Source organism: Eubalaena glacialis, chromosome 5, assembly GCF_028564815.1.
Source record: "Eubalaena glacialis isolate mEubGla1 chromosome 5, mEubGla1.1.hap2.+ XY, whole genome shotgun sequence".
Classification (NCBI taxonomy): domain Eukaryota; kingdom Metazoa; phylum Chordata; class Mammalia; order Artiodactyla; family Balaenidae; genus Eubalaena; species Eubalaena glacialis.
In genome coordinates, this window is record NC_083720.1 from 125106260 (window position 1) to 125131416 (window position 25157).

Consider the following 25157-nt stretch of genomic DNA (forward strand, 5'->3'; position numbering starts at 1 on the left):
GAACCAAAGAATGCATTCTACATTCCAGTGTGCAAAAATGGCCCCTCACATCCTAACATAATATGGATATATCATATTCCTCACCATCTATAAAGTAGTTGTTAAATTGACACCAGAACTGGTAATTGAAACATTATTGAAAATACAGTGTAAAGATGTGGAGGGCTGGCTGGATCAGTTAGGTGAATGGGTACTTTGTCCAAATAGGAGGAATAGTAAAGGGGAAACAGTTAAAAAGGTTTTTGGGTGCTGGAGATGTGTACGGTTCTGGCCATCAATTCCACCAAGCAATTCTCAGACACAGCTGGGTGACCTCTAATTCAACTCAGTTCTGACACTATCCACCTGGAGGTAGCATCAGATCCTAAAAGACTGACACCCTCCCACCACACACACACACACACACACTTCACAAGTCCCAATCACAAGTCCAGGTTGTCGCCTGTGCTTCTTACCCACCAGCATAGATCGGAGGTTCTAACAACCCCCTCCCTGGGTTTGATTAATTTGCTAGAGCGGCTCACAGAATTCAGAGAAAAATTTTACTTTCTAGATTACCAGTTTGTAATAAAAGGATATAACTCAGGAACAGCCAGATGGGTGAGATGCATAGGTCAAGGCATGGGGAAAGGGCTGGGAGCTTCCACGCCCCTCCCTAGGCACACCACTCTCCTAGAATCTCTACCTGTTCACCAGCCTGGAAGCTCTGCCTACCCTGTCCTTTTTGGGTTTTATGGAGGTTTCATTGCATAGGCACAGTTGATTAAGTAATTGTCCATTGGTGACTGAACTCAATCTTCAGCCCCTCTCCCGTCCCTGGAGGTTGAGGGGTGGGACTGAAAGTTCCAACCCTCTAATCACATGGTTGGGTCCTCTGACAACCTGCCAATAATTGGAACATTACCCAATTCCTTTGCTTCCAAAAGTGGATTCCTTTCCCACCCCATCTTGCTGATTTTACTACTCCCCTGAATTATGTGCTTATTGTTCCTTTGCTTTTTAGAATACAGTTTTTTATCAATTTATATATGTCCCTTATAATATGCTGTTTAGTTTGCCTTGTTCCTGGACTTTCTAAAATTCCTATCTGCTGACACTCAGTCTTTATATGCCCTTCTGAACTCTCTTTGGTGTGATCAAAGCCAGAAGTCTGTTACTTGTCCCAGGCACCCTGGCCAGCTGTGTTCTCATTACATTTTGCCAGTGGGAGGCAGCTGTGCCAGATTAGAGGGTGCGGAAAGGATCCGATGCTAACTCCAGGTACCTAGGTTAATTTTTCTGCTTCTTTTCTAGGTACCCTCTGTGGTCACCTACGTTGCTTCCTAGTTTTCACTGGGACTTATCCTGGTCCCACTGCTTCCAGGGCTGGTGAGGCTCAGCCAGCCTGCATGATGCTTTTGTCTGATTTAGTATAAGATGGCTTCCTCACTCTGAACAGACACAGTCCTGCACCAGAGTGCACCTGGGGCAAGTGCTGATTTCAGCCCTCACCTCGGCAGGGCCTCTCTTATAGGACACAGCCGGCATGCCCATACTCAGCGATCCTGGGGCCTGGAATCTGATTTCAGAATACCAGCCTTGCTGGTAGTTATTTTCTGGAGCTGACTGCACCTGTCTGAACCTTCAGGTTGTCTCTTATTTCTAGACCCCCTATTACCGTTCTCTACTCATCTGCTAGCATCCCTGTATTAGTCAAAACTCTTTCAGTTACAAGTGATAGGAACCCCAGCGCAAACTAACTTAATGAAAGAAATGAATTGGCTCATGCAACTAAAATGACCAGAGATGAACATAGATCTAGGCATGACTGGATCAGACAGAAAATCAGATGAAATCCTCTCAGCTCTGCTCTCATTTGCATTGGCTTTATTCTCAGGCAGTTGCCTTCCTAATAGCAAGATGGCCCTAGAAGCTCTAGACCTATATTAGAAAGTCTCATAATTGAGTCTCATTGACCATCTTGAGCCAAGTGCTGAACTAGACTCTGTGTGCAGAGTCACAAAATATGATGATTGGGGCACATGTTGTCAATGGCTGGAACACAAGCCATTCCTAATTTTGTGGCTTAAAACAATAATTTTTTATATCTTATGATTCTGGGTGTTGGCTCCCTTCAGCTGGTAAGTTCTGCTGGTTTCCTGTGGGGCCCCCCAACCAGATGCATTCTGTTGGAGCATGGCCAGCCCTCTCATCCTCAAGCTCCTCTCCACAGAGCCTCTAAGCATTCAGTAATCTGGCTTGGGCTTCCTTACAGCATGGCAGTTGGGCTCCAAGAGGGAGAAGACAAAAGTCACCAGTCCTCATAAAGCCTGGCTCACGTGCCCCAGAACATCCCTTGTGCTAATTTCTATTGATGAGAAGGAGTTATAAGGTGGGCCCAGAAGCTCCAGTCTGCGTGAGAGGAGCTGCAAGCATAGATGAATGTTCCCCTAAGGAAAATCAAAGCACTGTTACCATGGGAGGGGCAGTTTTAAAAAAAAGACCACTTCAGTCCTTGTTGGCCCATGTTGGGCCATCTGATGCTTACTACTTCTCCGTACCATATACCTGATTGTGTTCATCTTGTTGGATCACGAGCTTTGCTTGCTGGAAGTGACAAACCCCATTTGCCTGCAGCTGGGCCTCTCAATTTAGGGAACAATCCTAGAAGCTTGATAGCTCTTTTTCCCCTAATCAGGCTAGTCTTGGTATATTCAGGGATATAAGAGACAAACTTTTGTAAATACTGTTAACTTCTAGAATATAATGGCCAAGGGACATAATGGAATCCCCCTCACTGGTGGCAGAGGATGTGGTGTCTTTATTAAATAGGTGTCTTGGGATGGTTTAGGCAAAGAGGATAAACTAGGTCATCTATATGTTTTTCTAAGTCTAACCCATGATTCTGTGGAATGCTATCACATAGTGATTCTCAAAGTATAGGTCCTTGCAGCAGCAGCAGGAGTATCATCTGGGACTTGTTAGAAATGCAAATTTTGGGATCCTAGCCTTAACCTACTGAATCAGAAACTCTGAAAGTGGGCCCAGCAATCTGTATTTACAGGGTTTCCAGGTGATTCTTGTGCATGCTACTCTTTGAGAAGAACGTCTGTCATAGATGATCCATAAAAGTCCCTTACTGCAGCGGTCCCCAACCTTTTTGGCACCAGGGACCTGTTTCGTGGAAGACAGTTTTTCCACAGACGGGGTCGGGGTCGGGGCGGGGACGGTTCAGGTGGTAATGTGAGCGGTGGGGAGCGATGGGGAGCGATGGGGGGCGGCAGATGAAGCTTCGCTCGCTTGCCCGCCGCTCACCTCCTGCTGTGCGGCCCGTTTCCTAACAGGCCACAGACCGGTAGTGGTCCGCGGCCCAGGGGTTGGGGACCCCTGCCTTACAGTGCTGTCATTGTCCCGAATTGTGCTGAACAAATGACACTCACCCTGGGTTCATATGATTTATTCCTAAGTAACCTGAAACAGAAAATAGGGGCCAGGACAACCGGCATTTTACCGACAGCCATTATCTTTCAGATTGTTTCCACCTTCAGGATCTTACACAGATATGAGACTAGAAACATCTGTCCCTACTAAGTTTACTTCTCTGTGCTAATAGCAGTCGTGAGACCACCATTTAGACTGAGGTTAACTAAAGAGGCCTTGATGGCTGTAATGCTGGTAATACCCCCAGAGGATACTCTTCCCACTCCTATTGTTGTAGCACATATTCCTCTTTAGCCTGGCAATTCTCTACTTCCCATGGCCTGAGTGTGACACTAATTTTAGAAAACAAACCATAAAAGGGAAGTCTGAATGCTCCTGCATTCTTTATCTACTGGATTTCCTGGAGTGGTGTGTATTGTTGGCTTAAATGGTAGCAGGTAGTGGTTAGTTGTGATTATAGCTCAGTTGTACCACAGGGTTGTGTTTCAATCAATACCTTTGATCTGTAAACCACCCTGAAATGCACAGTGGGGAAAATGATATGAAAATGTGTAAGACATGATCATTAAAGTCCACAAACAAGAAATGCTAGAGAGGGTGTGGAGAAAAGGGAACCCTCCTACACTTTTGGTGGGAATGTAAATTGGTGCAGCTGCTATGGAAAACAGCATGGAGGTTCCTCAAAAAACTAAAAATTGAGCTACCGTATGATCCAGCAATCCCACTCCTGGGCATATATCCAGAGAAAACTCTAATTCGAAAAGGTACATGCACCCCAATGTTCACAGCAGCACTATTTTCAACAGCCAAGACATGGAAGCAACCTAAATGTCCATCAACAGATGAATAGATAAAGAAGATGTGGTATATATATATATATATATATATATATATATATATATATATATGAAATGGAATATTACTCAGCCATAAAAAAGAATGAAGTAATGCCATTTGCAGCAACATGGATGGACATAGAGATTATCATACTAAGTGAAGTCAAAGAGAGAAAGACAAATATCATATGATATCACTTATAATGTGGAATCTAAAACATGATACAAATGAACTTATTTACAAAAAAGAAACAGACTCACAGACATAGAAAACAAACTTATGGTTACCAAAGAGGATGGGGGAGGGGGGAGGGATAAATTAGGAATTTGGGATTAGCAGATACAAACTACTATATATAAAATAGATAAACAACAAGGACCTACTCTATAGCATAGGGAACTATATTCAATATCTTATAATAACCTATAGTGAAAAAGAATATGAAAAAATGTATATACATATAACTGAATCACTTTGCTGTACACCAGAAACTAACACAACATTGTAAATGAACTGTACTTCAAGAAAAAGTTTTTAATAAAAAGTAAGTAGCAGTCACATTTAAAATAAAATACAGCTGACCCTCAAACAACATGGGTTTGAACTGCACAGATCCACTTACATGTGGATTTTTTTCAATAAATATGTACTACAGTAGTACATCATCCAAGATTTGTTGAATCCACAGATGTGGGACTGAGGCTACAGAGGAATGGAGGCTACACAGGGCCAACTGTGAAGTTATCTTCAACTGCCCAAACGGTTGATGCCCCTAACCCCCATGTTGTTCAGGGATCAACTGTATGTGCATAACAAACAGGATGCAGATTGGGTCCTGAGAGAGAACCCAAGTGCTGCAAGAGTTCAAAGAAGATAGAGGTTCCTTTATACAGGTGCTCAATGAAGGCTTCATGGAGGAAGTGGCATTCAGGCTGAGTCTTGAATACTTTTGATGGGTAGGAATATGAATGTGTGTGGGGTGTGTAGCCCATGTTTGCTCACAAAGAAGGTGTAGCCAAGAACCTTCTGGTGACTACTTGTATCTCCAGCACCTGGATCAGTGACTGGCACAGAGTAGGTGCCCAACAAATATCCCATGTTCTGACTCACTGACAAACCATCGAGTGACTAGTAGGTTTTCGTTTTTTCTTTTCTTTGGAAAAGGACAAAAGAAGAAATAACTATACAAGATGTAAAGATCGACTGGAAGGCACATGCTGATTTCAAAAACATTAAGATGGGAGAGCAAAGTGCTTTTTTGAATCTTGAAAACATGGTATTTGGTGAATTTGAGTGGAGTGACCTTTTGAGTACGATATCAAAGGCATATATGTAGCTGGAATAGGTAGATAGACCCAGACTGCATAAGGCCCTGGATTCCAGGCTAACACTCTTGACTTTTAGCAGGGAGTCGCTGAAGGGTTCTTGACCATAGTCTGCTGTGGAAAAAGTAATAATTGGAGTCAGTGAGAAAATTAGCACCACTTCTGGTGAATGCCAATAGAGAACTAAAATGCAGTAAGCACTTACATTATGACAGGAAATACGCAAACTGCTTTTGAATGCTATTCTATTTAACTCAGTAACCTTGTACAGATACTATTCATCCCATCTTCCTATAGAGGAACCCAAGCTTAGAGAGGATTAAAAAACTTTCCCAACATGATATTACTGGTGAATGGACATTGTTTACTTGCCAACACTGTAAAAAGTTCCATATTTAACATGGATAGTCTATTTTCCTAATAATACCATACTCCTTCTTAGTTATACTGATTTCTTGAACCCAGAAACTAGTACTTGACTTATTTGGGGGGTTTCAATGTTTTGAGAAACATTTAATTTTGATTTTGGGGAAATTGATGTGGCAGAGATGGATAGCGGACCACTGAAGACTTGTAATCTCTTTGCAGGCAAAAGTGTTGAAAGGGGGGCTTCCCTGGTGGCGCAGTGGTTGAGAGTCTGCCTGCCAATGCAGGGGACACGGGTTCGAGCCCTGGTCTGGGAAGATCCCACATGCCGCGGAGCAACTAGGCCCGTGAGCCACAATTACTGAGCCTGCGCGTCTGGAGCCTGTGCTCCGCAACAAGAGAGGCCACGATAGTGAGAGGCTCGCGCACCGCGATGAAGAGTGGCCCCCGCTTGCCACAACTAGAGAAAGCCCTCGCACAGAAACGAAGACCCAATACAGCCATAAATAAATAAATAAATAAATAAAATTAAAAAAAAAAAAAAAAGTGTTGATGGGAAGCAGCTGCCCAGCCAGCGACTACCTTACCCAGTTCTTTTGTATCTAGTTCTCACCAATAAAATTTGAGCAAAATTTAAAAAATACAACAAACTAGTGACTATAACAAAAAAGAAGCAGACTCAGAGATATAGAGACCAAACAAGTGGTTACCAGTGGGGAGAGGGGCAAAATAGGCGTAGGAAATTAAGAGGTACAAACTATTAGGTATAAAATAAGCTAGAAAGATAATATTGTACAACATGGGGAATATAGTCAATATTTTATAATAACTATAAATAGAGTATAACCTTTAAAAATTGTGACTCATTATATTGTACAACTGTAAGTTATATAATACTGTACATCAACTGTACTTCAATTTAAAAAAAAAAATGGGGGTGAATTATGGTCTGAGTTTCTTCTCCATGTACTCAACCCCCCAGTGGAATGGAAAGGGTTCCAAAACCCGAGAGGAGAGGGGAGCCACACAATGGAAGGGCCTGGGACTCTGAGGGATCACGTGGAAAGTTGTTGGTCAATCGGATGTTACTTGAGCAAGAACAAAATCTCTATTGTATTAAGCCCTGGGGGTTAGGAGTTCATTTGTTCCTGGAGCTGGTCGTATTTTAATTAATCAGTTGTTAATATGTTTAAATCATCAGTATGAAGTAAATAAATAGTGAATATGAAGAAAATGTGTTTCTTTGGATTTGTGACTTGGATTATATAAAGATTTGACTTATAATGGCATTCAGTTTATAGCAAAATGTATAGAAATAAGAAAAGCAGTAAGCTTGCCTTTTCACCATTTGGATCTAAGACTCTTGATGCAATTACAAAGTGTTTCTACGACCAAGGAGTTTGTCACACAAAGCCTGGGTGTTTTGAATAAATTAATCATTCTTCTGTGCTTAGCATCATGGCCTCCTTGGGTTTTCCAACAGAGATCAACTATGTGGCTAAACTAAAGCACTAGCTGTTCTTCCATTAGACCTCCTGGTTTTCTCCCTCTGATACCAATGAAAATCTAGTGATATTCAGAAGCAGTTAGAGACAAGTTTAGAAAGATTTAACAATTGGAAACTCTTGGTCATTAAATTACTTTCCTTCACTTTAGCAGTATGGAAAATCATCCCAGGACTTTTTTCTGGGCAAATATATTTGTTCAATTAGACCTGTTTACACTGAGGTTTTTCTTTATATATACAGAGTTGGCCTTGTAAATTATCAACGTAACGAAGCCTACCAAAATTTTGTTTGGCTCTCATTGCACTGACCCTTACGCACAAGGTGTATGTATACAGACTTGTTTCAATAAATTTATTATTTATTTGGGGGGGGGTAGTTAGGCTCTTAAGCAGTTTTTCCTCCTCTGTTTCCCATGATCCCTGTGGAAACAGGCCTCCAGCTTCTGCCCACAGCCAGCTGTTTTTTCCCCAGAGCTTGTCTACATGGCATGGCAAAGTAGGGAGACTTTTTTTCCCCAGGCATCCATGCACAAATCTCTTCTCTAGACCGTTAACCTCCTTAACCATTGACACAAATTCTGGAATTAACATTTCTTAGGACAATCACCAATTACTCAATCTGCTTTGAACATATTTCTCTCTCAACTGTGGATGTAACTTAGGCTCATCTTGGGGACCTCTACCCCTAAGCACATAAGGATATATAGCAAAATGAAAGGTAGATACCTGACATACTAAAGGAATTCAGAGAAGTGGTCTGCTGTAGTCAGGTTTTGATTCATGAAACAGATAAAACTTGAGTGAGACCTTGAGAGGTAGAAAATAATTGAATGGTCAGGGAGGAGGCTGGGCATCCTGGGCAGAGGGTAAACATCAAGAGAAAAGGCACAGAAAGAGAAGAGTGAACGTGACATGTTCAGGGTAGAATAAAGAAGAGCCTGGCAGGTCCTTGAGGCATGTAAGGGAATATCGGGAAATAATCTTGAGAAACCAGAGAGCAGCCTGAGGGACTGAACTTTACCACCAAGGAAGAGTGGAGCTACTTAAACAAGAGAACAGCTGACACTAGTGAACTGGGAAGATTACCCGGTCATCTACTGGAGTAAAGAGTGGACTGCAGAGGGCAGATACTATAGACAGTGCGGCCAGTTTGAGTATCATTGTAAGACTATGGGTATTGGGGTGGTAGATAGCAATAGAAACGCAAGTCTGGAAAACGAGACATTTCAGAGGAGGGCTCTAAAGATTTATCAATGATGGGATATGATGAAAAAAAGTAAATTGATCAGAAGAACTATGGCACCATTGATAAAAGCCGAAGGACTCTGGGAAGACAGCTAGCTTGGTGAGGAAGTCTGAACATCTTCTTGTGGGACATCCAAGAAGTGCTGAGAAGGCAGCTGAGAATGAGAAACTGGAGTTCAAGTAAGAGAACAATGAAATACTGATTTGGAGATACCTTTGTGCTGGATATCTTCCTTCTCTCACTTCAATCTACTCTACATCTTTCTCCACCCTGCTTCAAATGGCCAGGAGGAAGGTTCGTATAATTTAGCATTTAGTACATCAAGCTGAAATTCCTTTTCTTCTGGCTTCCGGTAGAGCTTAGCCAATGGGAAGCACTGGCAAGAGGTTGAAGGGATGGAGGAGAAGAAAGTGTCTTCCTCCTTTGGGATCTGGCTGAATCACTGCTTAACTGAAGGCCACAACTCTTAGCCATTCACTCATGAGAAAACACAGCTTATTATAACTGCATCCTCAGGCTGGCATGTGTCAAATCTTTCTGCTCTCATGGGGCCAGAAACTAGCCCAGCCAGTGGCACAGTGCTGCTGTGAAGTAGAATGCTGGCTACCAGACACTGCCAGGGAATCCCAAATAAGAAGAGTGATCATTTCTTTTTATGGCTGAGTAATATTCCATTGTATATATGTGCCACATCTTCTTTATCCATTCATCCGATGATGGACACTTAGGTTGCTTCCATGTCCTGGCTATTGTAAATAGAGCTGCAATGAACATTTTGGTACATGACTCTTTTTGAATTATGGTTTTCTCAGGGTATATGCCCAGTAGTGGGATGGACTTGAGGATATGGGGAGGGGGAGGGGTGAGATGTGACAGGGTGAGAGAGTGGCATGGACATATATACACTACCAAATGTAAAATAGATAGCTAGTGGGAAGCAGCCGCATAGCACAGGGAGATCAGCTCGGTGCTATGTGACCACCTAGAGGGGTGGGATAGGGAGGGTGGGAGGGAGGGAGATGCAAGAGGGAAGAGATATGGGAACATATGTATATGTATAACTGATTCACTTTGTTATACAGCAGAAACTAACACACCATTGTAAAGCAATTATACTCCAATAAAGATGTTTAAAAAAAAAAAAAAAAAAAAAAAAAAAGAAGAGTGATCAGAGCGGAGAACCCAAATAGCAAACCATGTTCAAGCTGCCCAGAGAGTATCGCCCTACTGACGTTCTCCTAGTGTTTCCCAGTCGCGGGTAAAGGTCTGAGAAATTGACACCTTGAACTTGGCAGAGCCCAGCCAATCTCCCTTGAGCTGCTGCTCTCTATACTTACAAGTTTTTTCTTTCACAAAAGTTCACTCCTTGCTTCTTTCTTGAGGGAGGGGGTACAAAAATTAGAAAATAAAGGTAAGGAGATTAAGCTGAAGGTCTGGGCTTGGTCACTCCCCACACAAGCATCTAAGCCTCCTAAGTCATTTGGGCACTTGATAGCTACTATTTAAGGCTAGGAAACTCCAAGTAAAGACACATATTTTCTGTCGGAACTTCTTATCCATGTACAAGGTTTGTACAGGAAGCACGTCCAGCTGTGCAACCTGCAGCAAGTTGCTGAATGTTACTGTGGCTCCATTTTTTTTAAAGTATAAAATGAAGATAATCGTAGCATATTAGGTAGATGTTATTGGTATCTTCATTTTATACCTTTAAAAAAAGAGGGCTTCCCTGGTGGTGCAGTGGTTGAGAATCCGCCTGCCAATGCAGGGGCCACGGGTTCGAGCCCTGGTCTGGGAAGATCCCACATGCCGCGGAGCAACTAGGCCCGTGAGCCACAACTACTGAGCCTGCGCGTCTGGAGCCTGTGCGCCGCAACAAGAGAGGCTGCGATAGTGAGAGGCCCGCGCACCGCGATGAAGAGTGGCCCCCGCTCACCGCAACTAGAGAAAGCCCTCGCACAGAAAGGAAGACCCAACACAGCCATAAATAAATAAATAAATAAATAAATAATAAATTAAAAAAAAAAAGGACTGAGATGTTGTGAGGACTTAACGAGATCATATATGCAAACTGTTTAGCCCGGAGTCTGGCACAAATGTCACTTCCTACTACAGGACAATAAAGTTATTGAGCACTCACCTCGAGCCCGGCAGTGGGGAGCTTTCCCATAGTTTCTCTCTTTTAATAACCAGCAGCCCTGGCAAGCGGTTCAGGACTCGGAAGGGCCGAGCCGTAGGGTAGGAGGCAAAGGGTGCAGTTCGGTGAAGCGAGCTCCCAGAGGGCGGGTGTGCAGGGTGGCGGGGAGGGAGGGGGGAGGGAGAGGGTCCTCCCCCGCGACGCCGGGGAGCGGGGCGCAGGCGCCGTGCGTGTCCATCCTCGGCGGGCAGCGTGGGCGCAGCCGCTTTGCTCTTCGCGTCGCGCTGTCGGTTGCAGCCCGTCGAGTCAGCTCCATGAGGACCAGGCATGTGAACTTGCTGATCGCGCTCGTCGCCTTCTTGCTCTTCAGTTTCTCCTGCTTCTGCATCTCCAGGATGACTCACACCGGTAAGCGGCGGCTGGCTTCTCTCGCTTCCTTCTCTCCTCCCGGGCTTCGGGGCTCCGGGATGACTGGGGAGGCCGGGTCGGAGAGAAGGGGAGAGACGTACTAGGAGCTTTCAGATGTAGGGCGCCCCCCCCCCCACACCACGCCCTTGTCCGCCGGCGGTTAAACTGTAACGGGCGTCCCTGGTCCACCGGGTGGCCTTGACCCGCGCCGGGCGCGCGCGCTAACGGTTGGTGTGCGCGGCTGCCCGGTCCTCTCTTGCCTCTGCGGGCTCCTTTTCTCTCAGGGGTTCAGGGGCCCCTTCTGTGCCCAGCTTTCCCCACACTTCGTCGTTTTCTTCCCCATCGTTTTCAGGGAAATGTGAATGACTTCAGGAACTCCTCTTACACAGCCAGCAAATCTCTCCTCTTTCGTGTCCTACGTTATAGTTTTGAGCCACACTGGAAGGCTACCTAAAGTATTTGTTTTGCGAAGCTGAAAAGGGATGAGATGACGGAGACGCGATCAACAATTTAGAGCGCTGGTTTAGCACCTGAACTTTCTCCATTGGCCCGTGTGCGTTACCAGTTTGAAACGCACCAAGGTTTTTAGTTTATTGCTGTCTGTAGGGTTGCCACTTTAGCAAATAAAAAGAGAGGTTGACCAGTTAAATTTGAATTTCAGATGAACAGTGCATAAGTTTGAAGTATAAAAACTGCATGGGATATATTTATACTGAAAACATTATTGTTTATCTGAAATTCAAAGTTAACTAGGTTTCCTGTATATTCTCTTTCAACTCTAGTCCGTAGTGAACATTTTAGCGTTCATATGGTTGAATTTTGAACTTAAGACGTAGGAACCCTGTAAATATATTAACTCAGCCTTCCAAGATTATTCTTAGGTTGCTTTCGGTTAAATTTTCATTCTTCTTATTAAACACATTTATGTATGACTCAGGGTGCACACAGAGTAATCTTGGTAGTAGCGTGGACGGTCAAGTTTAGAAGTGGCTTTAATCCTCTAATGTTTATGTCGTCCCTCTCATTAATGTTAAAATTGTTTTAGTCCCCTACTACTAAATTTTGTCATGTACACACAATATCAACATTTTACCCCATTTGTTTGAAAGATCAGAAATGTATATTAATTTATCTGATTTATACTACTAATCTTCAATCATTTATACACTTTTATTCTTCTTCATTTTCTATAAAGAATATTATCCAAATGTGTTTTTATTTATTTTAGAACAATTAACAACGTGCGCTCTTATAACAAAAAATAAACCGTTACTCATTTAGAAAGCAAAAATGGAAACTTATTCTTACAGTAATTTTGGAAGGCAATTTAGATTGGTAACCTCAGAAGGCATTTTAACAGTTTGTATTCTTATAATGAAAGGGTAGACTTTGCGATACATACAGTCATTTTGATGTGTTTTTCAGTTATGACCAGGATAAAGAACTTTGGTTCTTCCCAGTGTTTATATTCCCATTATTTGTATGTTCAAGTTCAGAAAATGAGATATTGTTCCTTAAAATACACTACTCTTAAAAGAGCAGATAAAACAGGTTTTTCATTTTCTATGTATGTGTTTCTGTGGAAACTAGTTCTAAAATAATTAGGAAATCAATTTTAGTACTGTAATGAGATGTTCTTAAATCAACAAAACACAGATTTCGTTTAGTTTCTGAAGTAGTGATTTTTTTTTTTATTCTTTAACATCTTTATTGGAGTATAATTGCTTTACAATTGTGTGTTAGTTTCTGCTGTATAACAAAGTGAATCAGCTATACATATACATATATCCCCATATCTCTTGCGTCTCCCTCCCTCTCCCACCCCTCTGGGTGGACACAAAGCACCGAGCTGATCTCCCTGTGCTATGCGGCTGCTTCCCATTAGCTATCTATTTTACATTTGGTAGTGTATATATGTCCATGCCACTCTCACTTCATCCCAGCTTACCCTTCCCCCTTCCCGTGTCCTCAAGTCCATTCTCTACATCTGCATCTTTATTCCTGTCCTGCCCCTACGTTCTTCAGAACCTTTTTTTTTTTTTTAGATTCCATATATATGTATTAGCCTACGATATTTGTTTTCCTCTTTCTGACTTAGGAAGTAGTGATTTTTATAAAACACCAAAATAATCCCAATGTTTTAAAAATTTGATCTCTAGTTATAATTCTTATCAATGAAAATTTGGGAATGTTTATTAGAAAGATAGCCACCACCTAGTGCTTTATTCTTTTCCTACTTTAAAATTAATTTTTATGTGTAGATAAATAATTTTTAATCTTTTAATTTCTTTTTGTAAGCTCAATAGTATTAATAATTTGTTCAACAAATATGTAAGCTTCATGAGGTGAGGAATTTTTTTTCCTGTTTTTGCCTGTTTGATTCACTACTGTGTCCTCAGAATCTTGAAAAATGTCTGACATATAATACGTATGCTAAATATTTGTTGAGTGAATGAATTTAAAAAGTACCTATTCATGTTGTAGGAACTATGCAAAAAAAATTTTTTTTTAAACCCTTGCTTTCATGGGGCTTACATTCTGGTTAGGGGAAATAAACAACAAACATGAGTGATGTAATTGCTGTATGATGTCAGGTGTTGGCAGGGGCAGGAGAGGGAAAGTGCTATTTTAGATAGGGTTGTCAGAGAAGGATTCTCTGAGAAAGGCATATTCGAGTAGATTCCTGAATGAAGTGAGGAAGCATTTTATGTGGATAGCTGCAGGAAGAGTTTTCCAGGCAACAAGAAAAGCAAGTGCAAAGGCCCTGTGGTGGGATCATCTTGATATGTTTGAGAAAAAGCCCGGAGGACAACACGAACAGGAAGGGAGTTGTAGGAGGATGAGATCATGGAGACCATAGTAAGAGTTATGACTTTTATTCTGAGTAAGGTAGGAAGCCATCTAAACAAGTGTTGGTGAGGATGTGGAGAAAAGGCAACCCTTGTGCACTATTGGTGGGAATGTAAGTTGGTGCAGCCACTATGGAAAACAGTATGGAGGGTCTTCAAAATATTGAAAACAGAACTACCACGTGATGCAGTAATTCCACTTCTGGGTACTTATCTGAAGGAAAGAAAAACTAGAACGTTACTCAATGCCTTTGCATAAATTGATAAAAACATGAATTCCTGAATTATGTGCTTATTAGAATACAGTTTTTATCAATTTATATATGTCCCTTATAATACACTGCTTAGTTTGCCTTGTTCCTGGACTTTCTAAAACGCTGCTGACAGTCTTTATATGCCCTTCTAAATTCTCTTTGTCATGATCAAAACCAGAAGTCTGTTGCTTGTCCCAGATGCCCTGGCCGGCTGTGCTCTCATTACGTTTTGCCAGTGGGAGGCAATTGTGCCAGATTAGAGGGTGCAAAAAGGTAGTAGTTATTCTGCTTTCGGTGGTTCTTCCACCAAACTACTAGCCCTCACTGGAGTGTCAGGTGTTCAGGCAGCAGCAGCAGGTCCGGTATTGTCAGTGGTGGCAGGTGTGGGAGGTAGCTAGCAGATGGCTAGGAGCCCCTGGGGTGGCTGCATCACCCAGGAAACATTCTCGGGGAAGAGAATCTGGAATTGCTTATTTGCCCTACTTGGGGTTAAACACAGTGATAACCTACCACACTGCCAGTGGGATACCTTCTGGGGCGGGGGGGGATACTGGAAGTCTCCAGCTGATAGGCATTGGCAGAAGTTCTCTCAGTTATCACCTGTTGTTGACTGGGATGAAGTACCTACTGGAATCAAGGCCCTGGAGATCAAGTGGCTGCTGCTTTCACCAATACTGTGTGAATGATGACTTTAAGGATTATGGGTGCGATGGCTTTTTATTACTACGCTGAAGAGCTTTATCTATCTGCCTTTTTTGTCACTGTTACACTCTCCTTCTTGAAATATGTTCTTAGCTTAGCTCTCTCGGTTTCCTAGTTTCTCCTTGAGTTTGAAATATTGGAATTCCCCAGGGCTCACTCCTTGGAACTTTTCACTGTCTACACCCACTCCCAACGTGATCCCATCCAATCACATGGCTTTAAATACTAAATTCTGACAGCTCTCAAATTTATATCTCTAGTCCTGACCCAGAATGATGTATTCAACCGCCTATTCAACACTTTCACTGGGATGTCAATATTACTCTTAACAGAAACATTGATTCCCCACCCCCTAATCTGCTCCTCTCATCTTCACCATTCCAGGACGTGGCAACTCCATTTCTCCATTGTATGCATTTCACATTATGCTGCAGAGCTTACCTATGTACTACATGTTTTTCTTTTGTATGTATAACATTTTTAAAAATTGAAAGAATTTGTACAGTGGGAATACAAAAGTAAGAAAACTGAAATGGTAGGAAGCATACAGTACTCAATTCAGTTGAGAATATAGAAACGATCAATTCCTTTTTCAAAAAAGTTTTAAAGATGAATACTTTTTTATACACACGTGTAACTGATTTACTGAAGCAGTTCAGCTTGCTGGGATGTAAATATGAACAACTTTTTATTTTTCCAATTATTGCCCATACGTGTTCTATCGGAACCCTTTTCTGATAACCACAGAGGTTCATAGTAATATTGAAGACTTACTCTAAGTATCTTTTGGTCACTTTTGGTTATTCAACAAGTCTTATTCCTGTTTTTAAATACCTATTCTGTTCTTCTAAAAAAATTTAATCTCATAGTTAATTGAAAGCTTTCTCATCATTTCCCTACTGGACAGGGACAGACTAGACTTGTGGTTCTAGGAAATGCAAAGGCAGGAGAAGAAAATGGTCTGTTTTCAGACATTTTTCCCCTTGTTTGGTATAAAACTTCCTCAGCCTTAGTGACTTAAAAAATCACTTTGTTTAACTCTCAGTTTAGTAATCAAATTCAGAAAGGGCTCTGCTGGGCAGTTTGTGATCTGCGTGGTGTCAGCTGCGGTGCTCGGGGCTGGAGGAGCTCCCAAGATGTCCTCCTTACCCTGGCATCTCTCTCATCTCCCACGTGGTGGCTCATCCTCCGAGGCCTCCCCAGGTGGTTTGGGCTTCTCACAGCATCGTGATCTTAGCAAAGGTGTGCTTTTTCACAAGGCAACTACCTTTCAAAAGGCAGAAAGTGGAAGCTGCCAGGCCACTTAAGACTCCAGCCCAAACTGGTACTGCATTACTTCTGCTGTAGCCTACTGGTCACAGCAGTCACAGGGCTCACCCAGACGCCGGGGAGTGGAGAAATTGACTTTCCCTCTTGACGAGTGACTGGCAGGGTCGTGTTGTAGAAGAACATTTGCTATGGGAGATGCTGTTGAAGTCATCTTTGGAAAATCTGCTGCACCCCTCCTTGGTCCTTGGTCTATACCCCTATGGTACTGGGATGAGAAGGAGTTGGAGAGGCAGAGGTTTCCATGTGTGATGGTAGCATGATGGTTTCAGTTTCTCTGGAAGATGCTTCTGTGTGGCAGACATCCAAGGCTGGGTCTTTCGTGGCTGCTTCTGAGGGTCTATTGGGATCTCCCTACTTCCCATTCCCTGCTACCTGAGCCTCTCCCCCACCCCGCCTCTGCCCTCGACACAGCCTCTAGTTGCTAGGATTCTCTTGCCTTGCAGGTGACCTGCAGTATTCACTCCAGCCACAGCAAACTCAGGTATCTTTGCCACTTCTAGCTGTGTGCCTTCAGGCTACTTCACAGATGTTCCCTCTTCGCTTAGCAATTTCTCTCCCTCTCTCCTGCCCCTTTTCATCTGGCAGGATATTTTTTTTAGTTGCATAAGTTATTTTAATTGTAAGTTCATAAAAGTCTACATTAAATACATCATCTTACAAAATAATAACCTATGATATAAAAAATGACTGAGCCAACATTATTTGGTACTTTTGATACTTCCATTAACTTCAACTTAACTATTCCCTTTCCAAATATGAAATTAAAAATTGGCAAGCTATTTACAAAAAGATGTGTAATTTATTTCCAAAAAAGATGTGTAATCTTTTACAGACATTTTGTTGGTCCAGCACTTCAGCAATTTTCAGGTTGAGATGCTCCCCAGCCGTTGACTTAGTGGAGAGAGGGATCATTGTGGAGCACCCAAATTTTATGAGTGAATTTCTTGGGGTCTCTCTTTCTAATCTTGTTGGAAGGAAAGCACCCTTATCCCCAACCAAGTGAGAGAGTGTATGTGTGCATATATGCATAGAAAGCCTTGTGGGAGTATGCCTGCAAAAGAGCATGGAGCCTCTAAGTCAGCAGAGTCCAGGATCCAAGTGTGGGCTGTTCAAGACAATAATTGAAATGTCTTGTGGAATTTAAAATATGTAGAACAAAATGCATGACAATTACAAGATAAGGTAGGAGAGGGGGTAAATGGAGTTAAGTGGTACTCAACTTGTAGCACTATTGAGAAGTGAGGATGTAAGAATTTGTATTAAGCTGTAATAAGTCAAGGATTCATGTTGAAATCTCTAGTCTAACTACTAAAATAATAGTCAAATAATGCATAATGATATCACTAATTATAGTAAATGCTCCAAAAAAGAAATTAAAATATTTCCTGACTGGATATAAAAACAAAACCCTGTTTGATGATGTTTACAAGAGACACGCTTAAAATTTTTTAAAGACATAGAAATGTTGGAAGGAAAAGGATGGAAAAAATATATACCAACAACCCAAACCAAAAGAAAGTTGGTGTAGCTATATAAATATCAGCAAAGTAGACTCTAAGGCCAAGCACAGCATAAGTGTTGAACAAGCATAGAAAAACTTCATGAGCAATCAAGGAAATGCAAATTAAAAACACAAGATACCGTTTCATACCATTCAGATATTTTAAATTAGGAAATCAGACATTTGGTGAGGATGTGGAGCTGTAGGAATTAACACACACTTCCCTTTGGGGGGATGTGAAGTATACATTCAATCACTTTCATGATGAAACCTATGCCTTTCCTACGTCCTAGCAACTCTCCTACTAGTCAGGGCTGAAATTGGTGTGCAGCCTCATCAATGGCTTATGGCCAGCTTCTCTTCTCACTGATGAATACCCATGCCTTAGAGCTTGTTAAATATTTAAAATAACATCCCTACCACCATCTATATCCTAGGGAAACTTTTGAACATGTTTACTAGGAAACATGTACCAGAATATATTCTTGATAGCATTTAAAAATAATTTTTCAACAGTAGAAGAGGTAAAAATGTTGTATATTCAAAAGAGTGGGACATTTTACAGTAATAATAATGAATGAACTAGAGCTTGACTTACTGATATGGATGAATTTCAAAACATAAATTGAGCAAAAGAAGCAAGTACAGGAAAATACATATTTTATTTATTAATGTCTAAAAACCAAATGTGCATCAGCTTGCAAAAGTGGTAAAACCTTAAAGAAAAGCAACAATTAATACAAAATTCAAAACGGGAGGAAAGGGAATTTGATCTTGGAAGGAAACAGCATATCTAAGGCTAAGGTAGTAGCGGGTTCATGGATGTTCATTTTTATTATTGTCTTTCAAACTTTTACATACTTTAAAAAAAAATTAATAAACAGAAACCTCAATCAAACAGAAGTGACCAGAAGGGGGAGCTCTCATGCCCTGAGATGCTGGCAGAGCCCAACAGGAAAAGAAAGACTCCTCTTCTTTAATGTCAAGGACTCAGCCAATGAAAAGCCATGGACTCTTTGTTTACTGTAGCCCTCCCAACTTCCTTTTCCCCTCTGTAAAAGAGAGCTCCTTCCTTTGCTGTGTAGTGACTTGCAGTGACTTGCCATGGTTATGGACTCCGAATTGCAGTTCTCTGCTGATACCAAATAAACTCATTTTTTTTTTTTTGTGGGGAAATAACTGACAGTCTATTTGTTTTAGGTCATCAATACTCTTTATAATGTTGAAATATTTCACCATAAAACTAAGGAGTAGAGGAACCACTCATAGGGAGTTTAAAGTGCATGGTACATAGTGTAATTTGATTATTGCAAAGCATACATGGAGGGGTGTAATCTGAAATGTACTTACCTTTTTAGCTTCATCTTCTATCAACTGCTTCAAATATTCTTTCTTTGGAACCACACTGGGTATACAAATAAGTGAATAATAAGTTTAAAGTGGACCAGTACTTAAATGCAATGCTTTTCCCCCTTCTTTCTACCCCCTGAGTGAATCACTTGCTTTCCCCTCACTACGCCATACCAGTTTATACTTATGCATTTATGCTGTAGTTTTCTTAGTCTGGAATACCCTTCCCTGCCCTCTGCTGTATGCAAAATTCTATACCTTCTTCAAGTTTTCAAATATTCCCTCTTCTCTGAAACCTTTCCCACTTCCCTCTCCCACACTTCAATCTTCCTTAAGAATTAATAATTCAAAAAATAGAATCATTCCTTCCTCCCTTTGCCTGTGGCACTTAAGGATAATTCCAGTTTAACAATTATTTTATAATTAGTTGGTCTTTTTAACTGATTTTTTTACATAAATTTATTTATTTTATTTATTTATTTTTGGCTGTGTTGGGTCTTCATTGCCGCACGTGGGCTTTCTCTAGTTGCGGCGAGCGGGGGCTACTCTTCGTTGCGGTGCGCGGGCTCCTCATTGCAGTGGCTTCTCCTGTTGTGGAGCACGGGCTCTAGGCGTGTGGGCTCAGTAGTTGTGGCATGCGGGCTTCAGTAGTTGTGGCTCACGGGCTCTAGAGCACAGGTTCAATAGTTGTGGCGCACAGGCTTAGTTGCTCCACAGCATATGGGATCTTCCCAGACCAGGGCTGGAACCCATGTTCCCTGCATTGGCAGGCGGATTCTTAACCACTGCGCCACCAGGGAAGCTCCTAGTTGTTTAAATATATGCTCCTTTCCCCTATACCTTGCATCCTGATTGTCAGTTATTTAGAGCAGGAATCTGGCTTTATCTGTGTTTGTTTACCTATCACACAGCACAGTGAGTGACACATGGTAAGTATTAAATGTAAGAAAGTATGACTATCTCAGCTTGCTTCTCATTACCAGAGGTGTTTAGTGAATGAAATAAGGTGGAAAAGTCAGGTCGTGGCCATATTGTATCAGATCTCCTATATTAAGGCAAGTGTTTAGACTTTATTCAGTGAGCATCCTGGGAATCATTTAAAGTCTTTGAGCAGTGTTTCCAGAAGATTAAACATAGATTGGAGGTGAGGGACTATTTAAGAGACAGTTATAACAGTGCATCTAGAGGCAATAAAGACTTGAACTATAGTAAAGTCAATGCTGAGAAAGATAAAACAATTAAAAGGGTCTATGACGGTGCTTCTCAAATTTTAACATGCATACCAATCACCTGTGAATCTTATTAAAGTACAGATTCTGACTCAGTAGGTCTGGGGTGAGTCCCGGGATCCTGCATTTCTAATAAGCTCACAGCTGGTGCTGTAGACCCATGCTGTCCAATATGGTAGCCCTTAGCCAGGTGGCTGTCAAGCACTTGAAATGTAGTTAGTGCAACTGAGGAACTGAATATTTTATTTTATTTTAAGTAATTTAAATTTAAATTTAAAAACAGAAACAGTGCAAAATATTTCTCCATTAAGCAAAATTTTGTTGTTTTGGTGAGACTGCATTTTACTGTAACTTATCAAAAGTTAGCATCTGAGTTAAGATGTACTGTAAAAGTATAAAATATACACAGGGTTTAGAATACTTAGCACAAAAAAATGCAAACTATTCCATTAATTATTTTCATGTTGATTACATTCTGAAAAATATTTTAGATATATTGGATTACATCATCTATACTGTTTACAATTACTTTTACTTGTTTCTTTTTATTTGTTTTTAATGTGGCTATTAGAAAATTTTAAATTACAAATGTGACTTGCATTTTACTTATACTGGGGAGCAGTGCGTTGGACCTCTGCTGTGAGAAAGCAAAGTCAGTTTTACTTAGGATCTTACCTGGACCCTTTTTTATGGATGGAAGTCACATTGTACACAGGGACTGGTGTTTGTTTTCACAATTTCACCTCAGTTGACTCAAAACATCAAATTATTCAAACTTTTGCAAAATAATTTTGTAACATTCCATCCTCTAAAATACCTGAGTGAAAAAGCAAGTAATATAAATATTTTAAATAGAACATTGATGAATTGAATTATCAGGTAAAAATATATACAAGAAGCAGATCCAAGAGTAGAGATTATATCCTTTAATATTTCTGTATGATTGTTTCTGAAAATATTACTTCCTCTAGAGAAAACTCTTTTCATTGTTTACCAAATTGATCCCTCAAAGACTGACTTACATTGTGGAAGTCCAGAAATGTTGCATCATCCATGATATATGGACTCCAAACACATGATCCATTTTGCAAAGAGAATATTACCCTGGAAACCCCATTAACAGGGTTATACTGGTTAAACCACACCCACTGTGAAAATTTTAAACATCCTCAAATAGTATCCACTGTATGAATACTCAAGACTTATCTGGATAGTTACAGTTCTTTTGATTAAAGCATGATTCAGTTTTAGAATCACTCAAATCAGTTCCTACGCTGATGAAGCCATTTATCCATTAATTTGTTTATTCATTCATTCAGCATATATTTGTGTAGGAGCTATATGGCAGTCACTGTTTCAGGCATAGGGAATTTAATACTAAAAAAACCAAAGTTCTTGCTACTTTCAAGCTTACATTCTAGAGAGCTCTGGAGAGAGACATAGAAACAGTGAATAACAACAGTAATAGGAATAATAAACAGTAATAGGAAGTTGGGTAGTGATAAGGGATTTGAAAAAAAAAAAGGATGGGGGAGAGAGGGGGTGTGCTATTTCATAAAGGATGGTAAGGTAAGCTTCTCTGAGGAGGTAACGTTTTAGCAGAAAACCAAATGAAACTAGGGAGCTCTGGCCACATCAGTATCTGGGGGACGAGCTGAGAAAATTTCAAGAGCCAAAGTGCTAAGGTGGGAGAGTGGTTGGCGTGAGGAATAGCACAGAGGCAAGTGTGTCTGGAGCTGCTCCCCAGAATGAGGGAAGAGGGGTGGGAATGAGGCCAGAGAGGGAGCCAAGGCTACAAGGACTACAAGGCTCCGGTCATGTAGGGCTCTGTCCTGGTGAGGGCTTTGGCCCCTTTTCTGAGTGGGATGAGGAATCTCTGAAGGGTTAGAGCAGGGGAATGGCATTATCCAATCCTTGCCACAGGCTACACATATGTGTGCTCGTGTTCATAAAAGGCAGAGGAGTGAAAAGATATTAGATGTTTCAACCCAGAAGGATCACCATTATTTTTACATTTTTGTATTTTACCTTAATTAAAAAAAATCCATCTGGAATTTATTGTCTTCCAAGTGGTGAATTTATCTTTTATTCCATCCCAAATTGACAGCAAATCTCTATGCTTTCCTTGCTAATTGAAATATATTTTTCCATATTCTCATGTCGCTAATAGTTTTCTCTGTATATTTTGATATTTAGCTATATAACATATAAAGAATTAATTTGTTTTCATCGATAGATTATGCCTTTTTCAGTGTAAAATGAACCACTTTATCTAACTTAATGCATTTTTCCCCCGCATGATTGTATTTGACATTTATATACTGAAGCGAGGGGAAAAAAGCACAGGTCTAGAACTATGTAAAGCTAAACATTAATAGTGGTTCTCTTTAAGCAGTGGGATTACAATGGATTTTGTTCTTTTCTGTGCCTTTTTCTAAAATTTTAGCTTGTGTATTGCTTCCCTAATCAGATGTTTCCGTATTTTAACAAAGCAACCAAGGTCGGAAGCTGCTTTGCACCCTCATTTTCTCTGGGCCGTGTGTTTTGCCACGCATTTGGATGCCTCATAAGCATTATGACTACCTCTGGCCCTGCTCCTTTTCCTGTTTCCCAGTCCAGGATGAATACCAGGTTAGAAATCTAGAGTCATGTTGGAAACCTAAGAGGGATTCTTTTCTCTCTCTCAATCAGTTAAGTCTTCCCAATAAAAGGTCTCAAATATTTCTCATATTCATCTCCTACTTCCTAATCCTTTCTGCCCTGGTTTGTTCTTTATCATCTCTCACTTGAAACTAATACCACTGTAGATTCCTAAGTGGTGTTTTCTCCGGCTTTAGTTTTGCCTTCTTGAAAAAATCTTCTATGTGGTCACCAGAATGATCTTTCTAGAACATGTGTTCTACCTAATAGTCTTCAGCTATGCTTCTCAGTTGAGATAGTTGTTCCCATGATAGTCTGTAGTGGTGTTCCAAGATGTATAAAGTCACCTGCAAAAAACAAGAGTGACTCCATTATCTTTATAGTAAAACAAATATGTACTGTGGAAAAGGCTACAAAATTTGTCCACATTTTATAGAAACTTTACAGAAATTCCATGAATGTGGTGGGCTACTTCAAGTTATGCCTCTGCTCGTGTCCCTTTATTCAGATTCACTGCCTTTAGAGGTCTTTATAAGAAAGGTTTGAGAAACACTGGTTTATACGAAAAAGTTCAAGCGCCTTATCGTAGCCTATCAAAAAGATCAGCATAACCAGATGCCTCTTGTAACCTCACACTGAATTTTTCCCACGTTGCCCTGAAATAATGAACAGCTTCTGGCTCTTTAGAGACCATGTTTTTGAATGCCTCTTTGCCTTTCCACACTGCATTCCAAGAGAATGCCTTTCCTCGTTTCCCTCGACAAATAACTCGAACTCCTTCAAGAGTCCATGCAGGCCTCACATCCTGTAGAACCCTTCTGCAGCTTTCTCTCCCCTCCCCTCCCAAACCGTCTCAATTCTGCCCTCTGTGAGTACTGTTACCACTACTCGCCAGGGGTTGAAACCTTGTTCTGCGGTGCTCATATTTCCTTCAAGGGGATATCTTTCATTTCACCCTCCTAGAGAGGACATTTCAAAGTGAACACTTGGAACTTCGCCCAGTAGCTCATTACCTTTCTCACAAGACCAAGGGATTCATCTGAATGGTGAGATTGGTCAGACCTGACTTCTATGGTCCAAATTAACAAGGCGGCAGAATTGCTTCCTTAAAAAGGCAACTTAGGCCATCTCTGGCTTTTCCTCGTATAATAACTGTCTTATGTACTCTCTGAAAGAAGGGCTGGGCTCCCTCTCTACTTTTTCCTCCTAAGTAGTCACCTCCTTTGTGGGTGGCCCTGCTGTTGTCCAGCTCCTCTTTCAATAATGGGGTGGGAGTAGGGGTAAATTAACTTGGGTAGAGAAGTAGGACATCCCAGTGCACTCTGCAATGTGCCCACTGCCAGAGAGCCCCAAATAAGGTCGATAGTCCCTATTTGGGGCTGGTGTTATCAATGTGTGTGCTTAATTAGTTAAAACCCGAGGAGAAGGGAATCTATAACATCAGAAATATCACACTGATTTCAGTCATCCATTTAGTTCTACCAGTTAGCCAATAAACTTCCTGAAGGCAAGAACTGAGCATATCTTTTTTATTTTTGTATTTCCATTGACACAGAGTACTTGGCAAATAAAAGGTGTTTAATTTTTTATTTATTAATTTTTTTCTGATTACAGAAGCAATGCAACATGATTTTAGGGACAAAAGAATTTTGTGAAAGTAGGAAATAAAAAGTGATTCAACAAACCAAAGATTATATATTAACAAAATATAAACTTGTACACTTACTCTTTTTTCCTATATTAATGTACTTTCTTTGCAAAAAAGGAAATTATATGGTTTTGTTTTTAAAAAACAAGTGTTTTTACAACATTAAATATTCTTCTAAAAGGTGATTTTCATAGCTACATAGTATTTAATTGATAAGTGAAGAAAGTAGCCCATTGATAAATAATATTTATTAGACATTTGTCAAAGCATTTTTTTTGTGTATGCTTTGCTACATGGTTTACGTGCATAATAGCATTACGACTTCTCAACAGCTCTGCAGCAGGGATTTTTATATATCCATTTACACCTAAAGGAACAGAGGCTAACAGAAATTAAGTAGCTTGCCCAAGGT

At 40.9% G+C, this 25157-nt stretch overlaps 1 protein-coding gene across 1 annotated transcript in view; it reads left to right on the forward strand.

Moving 5' to 3' along the window:
- The first annotated feature begins 11149 nt into the window (after positions 1-11149).
- Positions 11150-25157, forward strand: part of MGAT4D (MGAT4 family member D) — a 53969-nt gene continuing 39961 nt past the window's right edge. The window contains exon 1 of the mRNA XM_061191039.1: positions 11150-11243. Coding sequence (XP_061047022.1) covers positions 11150-11243 — 94 coding nt within the window. The remainder of the gene's footprint in view (positions 11244-25157) is intronic.